The sequence below is a fragment of the Acomys minous genome (assembly GCF_964271855.1).
Source record: "Acomys minous genome assembly, chromosome: 10".
In the NCBI taxonomy this organism is placed as follows: Eukaryota; Metazoa; Chordata; class Mammalia; order Rodentia; family Muridae; genus Acomys; species Acomys minous.
In genome coordinates, this window is record NC_140491.1 from 97,674,054 (window position 1) to 97,690,425 (window position 16,372).

Here is a 16,372-nt window from a genome sequence, read left to right on the forward strand (position 1 = left end):
TAGATTACTTAACAACTTTATGCCACGATTGTCTGTGCATTGTTCCTCTCACACACTGCTGGTTAGAGTTTCCGATGGTTTGGTTATGGGGTTTTCATTTATGTTCAAGTCCCATTGGCTTGTTGTTTTCTTCTCAGGTGAAATTCTTATGAAAGTATTTACATAAAAACAATGGCTCAATGGCTAAGGACACTGGCAGTTCTTTCAGAGGACCTGAGATCAAATTACAGCACCCACATGGCAGCTCATGACATGCAGGCAAGACAACAATGCATATAAAATAAAGGTAAATAACATTTAACAAGCTACCCTAATATTATACAATAAAATGGGAAGTATTCATTCTTTTTTTTTCTTATTTTGAAGAATTAATGTATTTTTTCTTTCTTAAATGTTTAGAGGAACTCACCTGTAAAGAAATCTGTACCTGAAGATCTTTTTGAGTCAGTTTTAAAATAAGAGATCCAATTTCCAAAATGAAGAACTGTTAAGATTTTTCTGTTTCTTTTACTATCATTTTAAAAGGATTTTTTTCTCTCATCTCACTGTCAGTTCTAGTGGACACGTAACTTAGTACAGTTGATTCTCACTGTCCATCTGTAAGAGATTTGCACTTTGAACTCATGTTACACTTTGGGGGTCATTTTTGCTTCTTTTTTTTCTTGTCTTATTAGGAGCTTATTACTTTATGAATCTACTCAAAGAACCAGTTTTCAGCTTTTTTTTTCTTTTTGCCATGTTTCTTTGTTTGTTTGACAAAGTCTTACTACGTACCTCTGACTGGCCTGGAACTTACAGAGATTTATCTGAATTTGCCTTCAAAGTACTGGGATTAAAGGACAGCACCACATCTGGCTTTCAACATTTCTTATTTTGTTATTGTCTCACTTCCTTTCTCTTTCTTTTTAGATTTGCTTTCCTTTCTATCTTTTTCTGTATTTTTTTGATAAAAAAGTTAACGAATAATCATTTCTAATATATTAATTTTCTTACTTATGTGGGCACATGCGTCCCACCATGTGTGTGGGGGAGGGGTGGTCCTAAAGACAGCTCGCAGGAGCTGGTTCTCTCCTTCCATCATTTCACCTTCAGGGAGGAGACGCATGTTCTATCGCTCAGGGAAGGGGCTAAACTCACACACTGGTTCATACTATCCACTTAGCCCCACTCTTTGGGTGGGCTTATTCAGAAGTAAGTCTCAGAGGCTGAAAACATTCTAGGCCTAGGTTAGCAGATGGAGGCTGGGAAGCTGAAATGCTCGAGGTCTGGGCTTATGTAAGATTGGATTGTGTATGGAGGGGTAGAAGCTTCCAGGCTTAGGCCAGAACGGATAAAGAAATGCTCTGGGCTCAGCCCAAGTTGTCCAGCTTGGGTACGGATCTCATCTCCTCCTTTCTCTGAGGAAACAAAACCGGCATTTATATTACATTATTTATTTGTTTTGTATGTGATTAAACTATTTGGAGTCAGCTCTCTCCTTCTACCACACCCACTCTGAGGATCAATGGAAGTTCTCAGGCTTGGCAGCAAGCATCTTCAGCCACAGAGCATCTTACCAGTGCCTTAGCCACTTTGAAGCACTCCTTTTTAGCCCTAGCCTCTTTGATGCCTTCTTTCTTGTGTAAGATCCATACAAGCTTCTTGCAATAGAGTTTGGATGTTATAAAAATGTACCCTTTCTTTTGGCTTCAAATGTCTTTATGTATAAAATGTCTCTTTTAATGGCTCAATTTTTTTTTATTCAGTTGGATAGCATGAGTGTTCAATTTGGTCTATTTACATCAATGTGAAACTTCTATTTGAGAGGGTGTCTGTCTTCTTACTCTGGTTTTAAACACAGCAGACACCTATCCATCTTTGATTCCTTGTTTACAAATTCACCTTCTCTCTGAAATGTTTGTAGCCTCAAAAGCAGTACCAATAGCACTTCCATGGCTATTTACAGGCATGGTGAAAAGGGGTGAAAAATTTAAGTCTTCCAATACAGTCTCTCAGCTGAGTTAAAAAAAAAAAATAGAGGTCGAGCTGTGCGGTTTGATGGTTTCACTGTTTGCGTCTGTGTTTAAGGTGGTGCCCAAGCACGGTGCTGAAATGCGCAGTAGTCTGTGCTCCTAAGTGCAACAAGTGGCTGTGTTCGTGGATTCATGAAATGACTGCTTCTTGTTTGAAAAGCAACGCGCTAGAATGCATTGTTCCATGATAGAAAGCTATGAACAGTGAAATCTTGTTACTCAGGATCAAAAAACTGTCAAAACGTTCTTAGCAAGCGCTGGCTGCCTCGCATGTGTTGGAAGGTGATGCCACACGGGTAATGCTGAGCATGAAGGGAAAGGATGCATGCTCTACTAGCAAGGGGCTGAAGAAGAAAAAAAACAAAACAAAACAAAAAAACAAACAAACAAACAAAAAAACCCCAAAACGCAAATACCTGCTAAGAGCTATGAAGGAAAAGGGCTATGTGGAAGAGCAGTTTTCAGTGGCGACGAAGCTGGCCTGTTTCCCAAGGAAATTGGCAAACAAACCTCTACAAGGAGAATGGTATTTTAACTGACAAAAGTGTTATCAGAGGCTTGAAAGAAATTAAACCTGCATCCCTGATAGGAGTAATAGTCCAGTGCTTATGCTTTCTTTGTAGAGCACAGCTACCATATCTAATGACAATGGACTGTGTTCTCTGTTTCTTTTGCTTTCCTTTTTTTCTTGGAGGATATTAATTTGAATATTTATCTTTTGTTCTTCCGATATCCCTTGTTTGTGGTACTTTGCCCACTGATTGTTTTGTTGTTGTTGTTTTTCCAGATACACAGATATATTCTTCAGTGGACGTGTTTTCAGTATACTCACTTTTAAAAATTGTGTACGTTCTCTTGCGAGGCAATGTTTCCTAACACCTCTAGAACAACATTAAATAGCAGTCAAAATATCTTTCCTTTCCTTTGTTTGCGGCTGTGGGGGATTTCTCCCCAAGCTTCCCACTAACTGGAAACTGGAAGCTGCTGAAGTATAATGAGCCCAGCGCTTTGGAGACAGAGACAAAAGGAACAGAAGACCGAGGATATCCTCAGATACACAGAGTTTGAGGCCAGCCTGGGCTACACGAGAGCCTGTCTTACAAGACAAGATCAGAAGCCGCGGTTTAAACTGTACTAATATCCAGTTGTTCAATTAAATTCAAATTTTGAAAAAATAGGTTTTTTTTTTTTTTGATAATTATTTCCCAGTTGTTACTTTTTATTTGGTATTTGATCTTACTTCTGAAAGAGGGGGCTGGGGAGCAGCAATCATTTATCTACTCTGATGAACTTTCCGTTCAGAGGACTAGTGGAGTTAATTATGGGTCTATTTGTTTTCTGTGTCACTGTTTCACTTTTGTCTTCATTAATACATTCATTTTTACCTTTCCTTTCTTTTCAGTTTCACTTTTCTAGCTCTTTGACGTTTGCTCTTCATCTACTTGTTTCGAGAACTATCTAGTATCATTTATTTTAATGCATAGGTGCACAGGCTCATTGGTAGCTTGCATTGCACTCTGTTGTCCTTAGAACTATGCCATCGCTGAGGCCTCTTGTTTGTTTTACTGTGTGTGGGCAACTTTTGTGTGTGTTCCATGTATTCTTCTTGTACATCATGCATCTTTTCCCATTGAAATTCATAGCTCCATCTAGACCTATATAATCTTACTGGTTACATTGCTCACTTCTTCTGTTTCTTAACGTTTGCTTCATGTTAGACCAGAAAGTGTAAGGACCTATGACTGTGGAGTCTCAGACATCTTCTCCCAGAATCTGCACATAGCTTTTGCTTCATAGAAGTGAATAATGTACAATTAGATGCATGGATATTAATAACTTTCTAAATGCTCATTATGAACCAAAGCAGCATTTTGAAGTGTCCTCCTATCCTTTTCTTTCTTCTTCATTTCTCATTTGTCTCAAGATGAGACTACAACCTCTGCATTATTTTATGCATACGCATAATGACTAATGTATTTTGTATGTATTATGTGACTTGTTGATTCATTTTTCCATTGACTATAATTTGCCTTTTCATCTTCAGGGAAGATTTATATTAGTTGGTTTTGAGTTCTTCCAGTCTTTTAAGCTTGACTCCTGCTGACCTGCAAACTGTTTTTCTCTTCTTTTTACTCTAGCCATGTGACAATATTCATTGTAACCTACCCCTTCCCCCTTTTTATGAATGTATTTTGTGCTTAGACACATACATTTTACACTGATCCTTAAGTCACCTGTAGGTACAATAATTTGCATGAAAGAGAACATGATGTCCATCCATGAACTGTCTTGAGCTTCTTTAGCTAGAACTCTGGAAAACACTGTTTGTTGGTTCTACCAGTTGAATGCCTTCGCCATCAACACACACATCATCTATTTAGCAAGCAAGCATGACCGAGAAGAGAAACCCAGCCTTGAGACTATTGTTGTGTAGTTTATGAACTTCCCACTATGTGACACTTTGGAAAAGAAAGGGATGGTTTTGATTTTGAAGAAGCCAACAGACAAAGGCAGTTTCCTACACTGAGAACTTACATGACAACCATTTTAGGATCCTAGTACCCCTGAGGCTTCATTGCAAAGCAAATACAGAGTTGGAAAAGAGAGAAATGACAGTGCTTAGATTGTTCTAATCTTATGTTTCACATGAGAAATTTATACCCCAGAGAGTCAAAGAACTTCTTGGGATCCTTCTGCCAGCCCTAGCTATCTTACTTAAATAACTAATGTCAAGGTTTCTAAGTCATGAGAAATTTTCTATTACAGATCATAAAAGGATTGCACATTACAGGTTTTACTCCAAACCCACAACTGCAGATCGAATTATACAAATAAATTACTAAATTACAAACTTTGGAATCTTATTAGTGGATGAATCTACCACACCGTAGAGCTGTAGAGATGGGGTCATTGGAGCTGCCATGGTGTTACATGGCAGAGGAGAATCTCAGGTATGCCAGCTAGAACCAAGCTCAATCAAGACATTGGCCACGGCAGAACCAGGAGAGTAGGATAGGGGTATTTGGGGGAAAACTCAGATGTCTGCTGTATTAGGTAGGCAGGTACAGAAGAGGGCCAGAGGCTAGTGCTCACATGCGTAAATATACAGGTAGGTATGAGAGCACAAACAGTTGTGTATTGGGGTGTGCCTGTATGTGTGTAGGCTTAGTACTGAACTGGGAGGCACCTGACTATTTGGCCCCGGAAGAGATTTGGGGTTTGGAATCTAATGCTGCCTGGTGACATTTTTGTTGAGATAAAGCATAAATAAACATTTTATATGACCAACTGATTGTTCAGTGTTAGCTCAACATAGTAGAGCACTGCACAGTTATTCAAGACATGGAGTTGCCCAGTTACATTAGATTTGAGGCAAGGCTACGAGCTGAGGAAGAACAGGAGTTTGGGAGGATGGACTTATAAAGAGAAAGGAGACAAGAGTAACGAAGAATGAAATTTTTATTTAAATCTATCCCCCCTACATTGAAAGCTAAGTGCATTTATGAGAAAAGACTCAAGGAAGAAGTTCTCTTTCCAGGCTCACCACCACGGTTACCAGGTTGTCATGTCTTCTGTTATTATAATTTACAACTTATATCACAGAAGGGTCCTCTCACCACCACATAAACAGAGTGGGAAATTCAAAACGAGAAGAAGAGATGGGAATCCAGCACTTTCACACTGTAAAGTTGTTATTTTATTAACATCCCAGAAATACTTTATTTAATTTACAATCTTTTGGCTACAAAAATGTTAAAGGGAAATGTATTCATCTGCATGCAGAGCCATATAGCCTCGGAATACAGCTTTTAAATGTACATCCCAAGTGACTGGTGGGAGATGCTGTGAAGGTGAAATACCTATTTCCTGTGGAAGAAAAAAAAAAGAGTTGTTCAAAATAATCATCATGACCACATGATACAACTAATTCATTCATCAGACATTTCAATCTCTTTATCACTAAATTCCTCAAGATTTTTACTTGAATTTATTTTCATTTATGGATGATTTATTTAAAAATATAGCAAACCATGTATTTGTACATTAATTATAAAAATTAAGATCTATCAGTAAATGACATTTTGGTACATCTCTTATTACTTTGCCTTTCTCTCTCTCTCTCTTTTTTTTCTCATTTTTAGTCCTGGAGACCAAGTCAAGGACCCTACATACTCTAGTCATGAACTGTACCATTAAGTTACATCCAGGCACAAAGCTGTGCTTTCCAATTGGGTAAATGACACCACACACACTAACATTAACTTGTGTGTTAAAATTATAGCAACTTTAATGTGGCATTAATATGTAATGACTTAATTCCTCTCCATATTTCATCCATATTGACTGTGCTGATACTTTGTCTCTCTCTCCCAGACACCCAGTGAATGCTTGGCGAATAAGTAAGAGGATAGAAACTTCAATGTTAAATATGATTGTGCATTCTTCAGGGAATTAGACATTCAGCGTATGTATTTATATAAGACCCTTCTGCACACAGGGAGAGCTGCATAACCTGCATTTACGCAAGTTTTGATAGATTTAAACGTTAGCTAAAGAGCTCTTACTTGTCAGTGATTTTGGTTTGAATCAGCCACTTGATGAAGTCTCTGGTGGCAAGATTATCAAGAATCGTGTTCATCTCATCAGAGAAGGAGCCGTCAGCATGCCTGCGGCCGAGTTCTTCAGCAATGACAACCTCTTCCGGGAAGCTAAGACAAGGAGGGTTGGAGTCAGTGCTCGATTTTCTTGTGGAAGTTGTAGAGAATGACATTTTGAGGGCTTCAATAAAACCCCTCATACAAGCGCACGCAAAGTGGAGACAATAAAAGGCAGAAGGTTGGGGGTCTCTGCCCTGAAAGCAAACCTATGTAGCTTCATTCCTCTTTCAATAATGCACATTGCCTTAAAGATTATAGGTAGTTGACAACACAGACACTATTATTTTCTATTTATTTATTTAGTTTTTTTTTTTTTTTTGAGACAGGGTTTTTTTTCTGTGTAGCCTTGGCTGTCCTGGATTTGCTTTGTAGACCAGGCCGGCCTTGAACTCATAGCGATCCACCTCTGTCTCCCCCAGTGCTGGGATTACAGGTGTGAGTCACCGCACCCAGTGACACTATTATTCAGACTATTAATTTTTCTGAAATTCAGCACAAATACGTTGTGCTCTGTAAAGCCAGTGACTGTGAAGTAACCTTGCAAAGTTCTGTAGTAAGGGATTAAAAATTCACCTATGTTGTTTTTTTCCCACTCATTTGCCACAGTGCGATTTTGGGGACATTACACACTATAGCTCCCCATCATCAATTTGGGGACATTACACACAATAGCTACCCATCAATTGGCACCATTGGGTTTGTAGGCAGCCTCCATACTAGTTCCTTCTCGTTTCAGTCTTTGTCAGTAAACGTGTTTTAACTGCTTAAAAAAAAATCAGAGTTGAAAGTAAAGTTTTCTCTCCCTTCCATTTCAAATGCAAATCAAAATGGTCACAAGAAAATAAGATGGTTTGGGAGTATGTGTGATTAAGATCTAAGCAAGCAACTAAAGAACTTGTTCTTATTTTTCACCTTGGACATTGTATGGCTATCTGTATGGTAGGCCCATAAAAGCTGAATAGGTAGTTAGATGTGGGTAATCATGCCTTTATAAGCTTTAACTTTTAGTAACACATGAATATCAGTTGAACAAACATGTAATAACCTCAAGTCAGACTATGGCCATTTAATTAAACATTGAAATGTTTTTATTTATTTATTTAATTCCTACATCTAGGAAAAATATCATATAAGAAACTTCAGACTTACTCTCGCCTTCCTCGGCCTTTCACCAGCCAAGCAATGAATTCTTTTGCCGCCTGGCCCTCCAAGTAAGAACTGACATCACTGGTAAAGGTCCCTTCAGCATGCCTCTCAAATTCATCATGGCGTTTGGCAATGTTGTTCCTGAAAGAAATGTGGGAGTTAGCCTGACGCTTGTCTCTTTAGCAATGTTTCTCCCTGATCAGCTATGGGAACCTCAGGCTCTGGAGTAAGTGGTGAAAGGACTGAGGAGCTTGGGAGGTGAGGGGGGTTAGAAGGCTATTTTGAAGTTACATTAATGATCTGGATTGCAAGTTGGTGGGAAGAGGCTAATGACATTTTAAAAAGAGACTAAAACGTCCGTTCCTTTTCCAGGGTGCCATTTCTACCTTCTCTGCTTTCTCGAGTCATTGGTTGTTAAAATAGGCTGTACTCTATGCACAGTACAGGTAGGTTGTCTGCTGTGCCATGCCACTCACGGTCAGAGTAGACACTTGATATTAATGAGCATTGAGTCAGTTAACTGATTTGAGGAAAAGCAAAGGGCGGTCTTGAATTATTAAGAGAAGAGTCATACATGAAGAAAGTACATGGTCTAGTAGGAGAGAGGTAGAGGTGTGCTCTTATCAGCTGCAAGTGTGTGCCGAGGACCCAGAGGAGACAGAATGAGTTGTTGAAGCCCTGTGCCATGCCATCACTCTTGGAAGGTTCGTCTTAGACAGCACGTAACTGAGGCTATGGTTCACCTTGTGTTCATTTGCCACGTTTTATCATTCTCACTCCTAAGGATCAAAACAATTGTTTTCAAATCTACAAATCTGTGTTTTCTCACGGTTCCGATGCCGTCTGTATAGCCATTGGCAGGGACACTGTCAACCCCTCCACCCCCCCACCCCCCGTCTGCTCTGACTACTATGGCTGTCTTCCTTGCTGCCGGACTCTCCACTCAAGTTATCTGTGCACTATCTCCTTTTCTCATCCCCTCTTGCTCCCTTTTCCTTCCACCCAGACACATCTATGTCCTTTTCCTGATTTTTTAGATTTCTTCAGCTACTTGGTATGCATAACTGCCTTTCCCATGTGGGCTATCCTCCAAACAAATTGTGAAATTCCACCATCTCTGTGAAACTCTTGTGGATCATTTTCCCCAGTAGCCTAGACGTAGCAAAGCCCCCGACACTCCTCATACAAAATTCAACATTAAAATATACGCCTTATGATGATGGGTTTGTGTTCCTGTTTGCCGCCCTCTCTCTTTATGCTGTGCAACTAGCTAGGCTGTAATTTTAAATGCAAGCCTTGGATTTTACTTCACAAGAGAAAGAATGCATCTATTTTTGTGCTTTACCAATGATCAACTCAGCTAAGGGATAATCTTAATGTGATCAGTCATTGACTTGAACTCCACAAAGGCATGTTAAATTTGCTCTAATTTTTTTTAGTAAAAATTAAATTCCAGACCTAGCAGGTCCCCAAAACTCAGTTCCCAACGTTAAGGTAAAATAGATGAGAAGAAATAGTACTGTTTGTTTAAAATAATAAAAACCTATGTCACAGGGTGGCTGAGGCATTTGAAGAGGTGAAACACGAGAGAGCTGAAATAAAGGGTAGTAAGCCCAACCTCGAAAACGTCTGAACCAAATAAGCCCGTTTGATGAGCGTGATAACCTAGGAAAGTCAGGAGAACTTCCTGATAGGCGTTTATCTACAACATGGGGACAAGTTTAGACTCTTGCCTGTTCCTCTTGGTGTTCATCAACCACTGCACAAAATCTTGGGCACGGCGGGAGTCCAGGTATTTGCTGTAGTCACTGGTGAATGTGCCCTGTGAGTGGCGTTTGTCTTCATTTATCTGATCCGGGTCCTCGCGTGGTTCTGTCTGGGGAGCTGGGAACGATCTGTGAGCAGCAGAGAGTAGGCAGCACAAACAACACTTCAGAAGCAAGTATTCCAAGGGTTAAACGTTCCAGCTAAACATCCCTGAGTACATACTCTGTAGACAGGTTTATTGAGAAGATCCTTCACTGCAGAATAGAGGGCCCCACGCAGAAGTGCGCCTGGCGTTTCTGCAGATGCCTTGCAGTGGTTCTCAACCTTCCTAATGTTGCAACCTCATATTGTGGTGACCCGCCCCCCTCCCCAACCATTAAATCATTTCATTGCCACTTCATAGGTGTAATTTTGCTATTGTTATGAATCTTAATGTGAATATCTGATATACAGGATATCTTACTGTGACCCACAGGTTGGGAGCCACTGCTTAGAGTGACCCACGCTGCTCACGGGAACAGCTTTAGTGTGTTAAAAGATGCTCATTCTGAATTTTAGCAACAGGTTTCCCAAATGTTTTCTGAAACAGGATGAAATAAATCTTTTCAAGTAATTAATCTACTCATGATTATGCTAATATGACAGAGGAGAACAGTGACTTGAATATTTTAAAACTTTCAGAATCCCAAATCACTTGTTTGGGCAGCAGATTTATGCCCCCAATTTTGTCTTGCACATACTAATGTAAAAAAAAAAAAAAAAAGAAAGCTCAATTACTTAGTTATACGGTAGCTAAAGATTGGAGAAAGGGACAAAAAACACCATCTGCTAATTTGAAAATTCCTGGTGGATATTCCTATGTAACTGGTTGGCATAATAAATACATGGGAATATCAATGTAATAACCATAAATTGTATACTATTTTTACTTGCCAAATTATTATTATTAATCATTAGAGAGGATTAAAATATTCCCTTACTGCTCAGGGGAAAGGGCATGAACTTCCATAGCTTTTATGAAGGAAAATCAGCAAGATTTTTGTGCAAACTCGGGTTTAAACTCATTTAAACCTATTGACATAATAATCCCATTGCTGGAAATACATCCCAGAAAATATTAAGAAATGTGGGCCAAAGTGCATGCAGACACACCTCACTTCCTGAGTACATTTTAAGACGTCATAAATGCTCAGTAGAAGAGGATTGTCTAGCTAAATATTGTATGTTTATGAACCAAAGGTATGCAACTCTTACGTATCACATATATAATGAATATTATAATAATAAATGAGAAATTTAACAATATAATACCAAGAGAATAACATGATTCATGGCCATATAAGCCGAGAAATATTTGTATTATAGTTTATACAAGGGAGAGGATAGGAGGAAAGAGTGGGAAAACTGATGTAATGCAATTTGTTAAAATCTTATTTAAAAAGTTTTTAAAACTCAGGAAAGTAGCACACCGTTTGTACATATTTTGAATTATTTTCTTTGGGCAGTAGAAATTTGAACACTTAAAAAATTTGCATTTTAGAAAACATTTTTCGTCTTAGGCATGTATGAATTTTATAATTAGCAAAGAATAATGTTATTCCTAGTGGCATAGAAATGAACTTGAGTTGAAATAGTTAAAACGATGTACTTTTTTTTTTTTTTTTTAGTATGTGAGTGATGAATGGATAGAGTATCATCTGAAGATCCCAAAGGACTATAGTGTCCCATGTCTATGGTTTTAGTCCTAGTCACTCCTTCGTTGGTGAATATATACCTTGATTCGTATCCCAGAACCACTGTGTTTTCAAGATGTCCAAACTATACAGGGAGGGTATCCCTCCAAACCACTGAGACCCTACTCACCAATCACAAGTTTACTGTAACCACAGTGACAGGCTAATTCGTCTACTGGTTAGTACCTGGGTTTCTCCTCCGTGTCTTGAAGGGGATGCTGCCAGCTGCCTTGTACCACCATCATCAACAATCCAGCCACAATGTACACGCTCTTCATTTTTTTTCTCTACCTAATGGAGCACGGAGAAAGGGAGGGTTAGAGGAGTGATGGGAGAGCAGGCAGTCCAAATGAGCTTACCTGTGACTAAGAAGACATTACATACGGACAAAGGTAAACCTGTCAGTTTTGTTCTGCTTATAGTTCCAATACCACTCTAATTTCCAGTAGAATATATCTGCCCCATGAGTCTTGATGAGAAAAAAAAAATAATAACACAAAGGATATGTCCTTCGATTGGGCTTTTTCATTAATGTAGGACACTTCTGTTAATGTTCAGAAGGCTCATTTCCAGACTTAAAATAAAAAAAAAACTGTCCAAAATAAATATCTAAAATACCCTCTGTAGATGATACACTGCATATGGTTAGCCTGAGTGACACCTTATCCGTAACACCACCCCCTTCACTATCAGTCTGGCTTTCAATTAATCGTCCTTCACTTCCAAGCATTTACATTATACTGCATTTCAACCATCTTAAAGCCGCCTCGGGCTACAACTTGGCATACCAGCTGTCGGTTCAGATGTATTATTCATTTATATTTTAAATAGTGTAACTTGGTCTAGACTTTGTAATTATAAAGCGGCCAACAGATTTGAGGTATTTTAGGGTGCTTTGACCTGTTCTAAATTAAAGGAAAAAAATCATTTTAAAGACAAGCAATTTGCAATAAGAACTAATGCTCCTGGCAACTTGAACAATCACAACTAAGAAATTAAAGATTAGTATCCTAAGGAAAATTACTGCTTGCTTTTGAAGTCACAGAAGTCCCTAGGTTGTCTGGTAATTAGACCCAGTCTAGGAAATGACATTTCTTCTTAATGACACCGTAGGTCTATCTGCAGCATACACCTGGTTTCTTGTCTGTTTGTCAAAAATAGGTACCTTGTGAAACCATAGAGACCAGGGGAGTGATGCTGAGGATGGAGACCCGCATGCATGTAGCCCTTGACAGAAATGAGCTCCTCTGTAGCATGAATTGGAACCTTGAGTCCACCATGTGCCAAGGGTTTCTCTCAGCCATTTCCCAACTCTAATGTTTTGTTTTTGAGAAATGGGAATTTCAGCCCAAGTTTCATTATGTTTCTCCACAAATAAATTAAATGGGTATTTTTAGCAAATGACATTTGGTTTGGAATAAGGATTTTTTAAACAAATATTATCATTTTAAAGCATCAATCTTTTCTTTAACATCTTAGCCATATTTACTATCTGTCTTTGGCAGTAAAACAGGCACTGTCCTACCTGGAGCAGTAATTTTCTGAAATAACAAGTACTCACAGATGAATTGACCAATCAGACAAAGCAGCATACTAGGAATTCTGCATTGATCCCCCTTGAACACCAACATTAATGACTCATTGACACATTTCTATGCTTCCGTTTAACCAGTTGGCAAACGACTGCAAACATCATATTTCCAGGTTATGTCTTTTGGTTATACCGCTCATTCCTAATAGCGATCATATTATATTTTCGAAGAGTTAAAGCAAGCGTTTCCTCTTAGGATTATAAAACAGTTGAAAGCCTCTTGTAAAGTCTGAACAATGCTAACTCAATCCTAAATAAACCCTTCAACACAAGGGCCAGACTTAGAAGAGGCGACACTGTGAGAGCATATGTCTTCTAGTGCAGCCCAATAACTCCCTTTCCTGAAAGTTAACAAAGTTGTGAGAAATTAAAATAATTAATTCATTGCTTTAATGGTACTGTTGAGGATTAAATATATTACCTTTGCATCAGATTTTTAATCAGTAAGGAATTTGCGGTTACTTCTCTCCTCCTTTAGCTAGTGTTAAGAAAAAGAATGCTATTTTTTGAAACCAAAGAAAAATACTATAAATTTCCAATGAAAATGAAAAGGTGGCCATAGTCACAGCGCTACTCCTGGTGTAGAAAGTCTGAGAAAAATTCTCTTAGATGTAGGAAAGGAGAGATAGTATTGTTTTTCTGAAATATATTGGTGTTAGAGGGCACATAAACGCTTCCTGCTTCCTTATCTCCTTTTAATGAGCCCTGCAGACCAGTTGTGGTGACTGACAACCATAAAATTATTTTTGCTCCAGCTTCATAACTGTAATTTTGCTACTGTTATGAATCTCAATGTAAGTAGCTAATATGTAACACCTGTGAAAGGGTAGGCTGACCCCCAAAGGGGTCATGACCCACAGGTTGAGAGCAACTGCCCTAGAATTTATGGGAACACACACGCACTGTTGACTCTGCTGTTGCATTTGTGAATTGGAGCCTTTTCTTTACTGAAGTTAAATAGGTACTCCAGAATATTTGATTTTTTTCTTTCCAAAGAGATATACAAAATTTCACTCCAGATATAGCTACTTTAGATTACAACTATTAGTCCTCAGTAAATGATAAATAACTTAAAATATACTGTAAATAGTTTTAATTCATATGAAGACATCTCCAGTTATCAATGATTCCTGGTTTTTGATTCAAGGATGTTAGCTTTTATTTACAAAGAGTTGATGTATAGGCCTTGGTACTTGAAATGTTTATTAGAAATCTGGATATCTGAAAGATGATTTTGAATATCTTCCTTTAGAAAAACAAGAGCTGTTAAAAATAGAGCTTTTAATTAATAAAGAAAAACTGCTGTTAGAGTCATTGTAATGGACATTTTTCTCGTGAAATTAGAAAGCCCCTTCTGTTCAAAGTAGTATGTACATCTCTCAAGTCAAAGGAAAAATATTTATTTTTCAGAATGTTTACTTATTTGAGCATGCTGTTCACATTATACCAATACAAATCTTTGTTTTCTTTCTATTTCATAACTGCTGTATATTATTTCTCTAAGCAATTTCCAAATTCGTTATGCTAAAGTAGGTCGAAATCTAGTCAGTAGCATTTTAATCTAGATTGTAGTCTTCATATTTTTACCAATAAAGTAAAAGATGAAAAAAAAAACAATATTTTAATTCATAATACTTAACAATACGCAACCGCCCTGTGCCGTCGACACAGCCTCCCGCCACCCAGTGTGCCTCTTACCTTGTGAGACTGAGCTGAGAGCAGGTACAGACACAGGGAGCCCACGTGGGAACTTTGGATGTGTTCTGTGCCCAAGCTCTGCCCTTCTGCACCGGGGCGCTCTCCTTTTATATATGCTCCAGGCTGTTCAGCCTCGCAGATATTATGCTGACAATATAAATTTCTCATCTGTAAATAATGGGGTTTTGTTCAAATGATTTCACTCGCCCACTCACTTTGCTCATCTGCATTCTACGCTGATACTGGGTTGAGACCTCAGAGACCCGGAAACTTTTTGTTTACTCTTGTCCCTTTTCTGTTTGGGGATGGAAAGGGCAATTTCGAAATCCATCCTCCAGTCTCGGTCAGGCATGAAAAACCACTTCACTTCTCCGAAGTGAATGCTGACGTCAAATGAACCTAACCTCCTTTGAGGGTCCTGCCCCTTGATTTTCTATTTGGCCACCGTGAGTTCCTGAATAGCTGATTGATCATTCATCTAGGCAAACAAATCACTCACTCACCCAAGTGCACACATATCAATAAGCCACTCACCCACATGGTGTGGAACAAATTTTTGTTCTTCGTGTGGGGAGTTTTTAAAACATCAATTCAAATGTAATGCGCGCCATATTAATGAGACATGGGAGAAAATAAAGTGAGAACAGCCATGGTGAGTGATGATGCTAGCCCAGGGTCTGGTATTTCTTTTTCATCTGGTGATAAAGTTTTAAATCTAGTTTTAAGTGAGAAGGGCTGGGGCACTAGAACACAAGAAAAAGCCATGTGAAGAAAATTATTGAGATGCATGCTGTTGCATTTTCTAACATCCAGCACGTATAGCGGTCCTTACTAATTACAGTACATAGCAGATACAATTCCAACCCTTTCAACAGAAAGACAGAAGATGGGAAACCACCAGGGCATCCTAACAGACAACATGAGCCTCCTGTGGTCCTCCGTAGATTTTCTTGCTACTATCACCAACAGGCTGTATGACCTTGGTCAAGCCGCACACTCTCCTTGTGACTCTATTGCTGATTTGGGAGAAAAGAGCAGAGGTTAAACATTTGTTTAAAATGAAACTTACATTCTATTTCCCAACTAAATCTCAGTGTCCAAATGTATCCACTCCATGATACAATTGATAACTTATGTGGAACTTGGAGGAACATGAGGAGTACCCTGAATGAAGGGAATTATTCAATATGTACACCAAACTAACTGGTGGACATAAAAACACATTAAGGAATAGGTATCAGTGTCCATGCCAGTTGGGAGACCTTACTGAGGGGTTTTAAGCTAATCGCTATTGATGATATCAAGCCCTTGTACTCAGAGAGAGGTCCAAAAACATGTATTTGAGAGACCCTTTTAAAAACAGACAGTCTCTCATGGGATGGGATAGCAAATGAGATGTAACAGGAATTATTTTATTTTCCAATAAAAAAAGGCTGAAAAAAGGACAGTCTGATGCCTCAGATCTGTTTTAAAGAATCAGCATTTTATCAAGCACCCAGGAAATCTACGAACAGGTTAAGCTGGAAAGCACAGCGATATAAATTATCCATGTAACCTTCTCATGGGTGCTGCTGGTGTCTTGACTCAAGGACAGCTCTTGGCAGAACCAGCAGATGGGGTGGAAGAGCAGAGACAGGTGTCCGGCTTCAGGTCTGGCAGAAGTAACCTGAATGCACCGATAAGCTTGAAGGTGTGGAACAGCTCAGGGCAGGATTAAATTGCTCTTTATGGCTACAACCTTCAGGAGTGTAACAGCCACACCTTTAT

At 38.8% G+C, this 16,372-nt stretch overlaps 1 protein-coding gene across 1 annotated transcript; it reads right to left on the bottom strand.

Annotated features, from left to right (window-relative positions):
• Nucleotides 1-5,695: 5,695 nt before the first annotated feature.
• GCG (glucagon) lies at nt 5,696-14,821 on the bottom strand. The gene is made up of 6 exons (XM_084800054.1): nt 14,606-14,821; nt 11,503-11,607; nt 9,550-9,711; nt 7,820-7,957; nt 6,578-6,721; nt 5,696-5,879 (listed from the first exon to the last, which is right to left on the bottom strand). Exons 2-6 carry the CDS (start codon nt 11,592-11,594, stop codon nt 5,873-5,875), a joined length of 543 nt encoding a protein of 180 aa, XP_084656180.1. The 5' UTR covers nt 11,595-11,607; nt 14,606-14,821; the 3' UTR covers nt 5,696-5,872.
• Between the last annotated feature and the right edge of the window lie 1,551 nt (nt 14,822-16,372).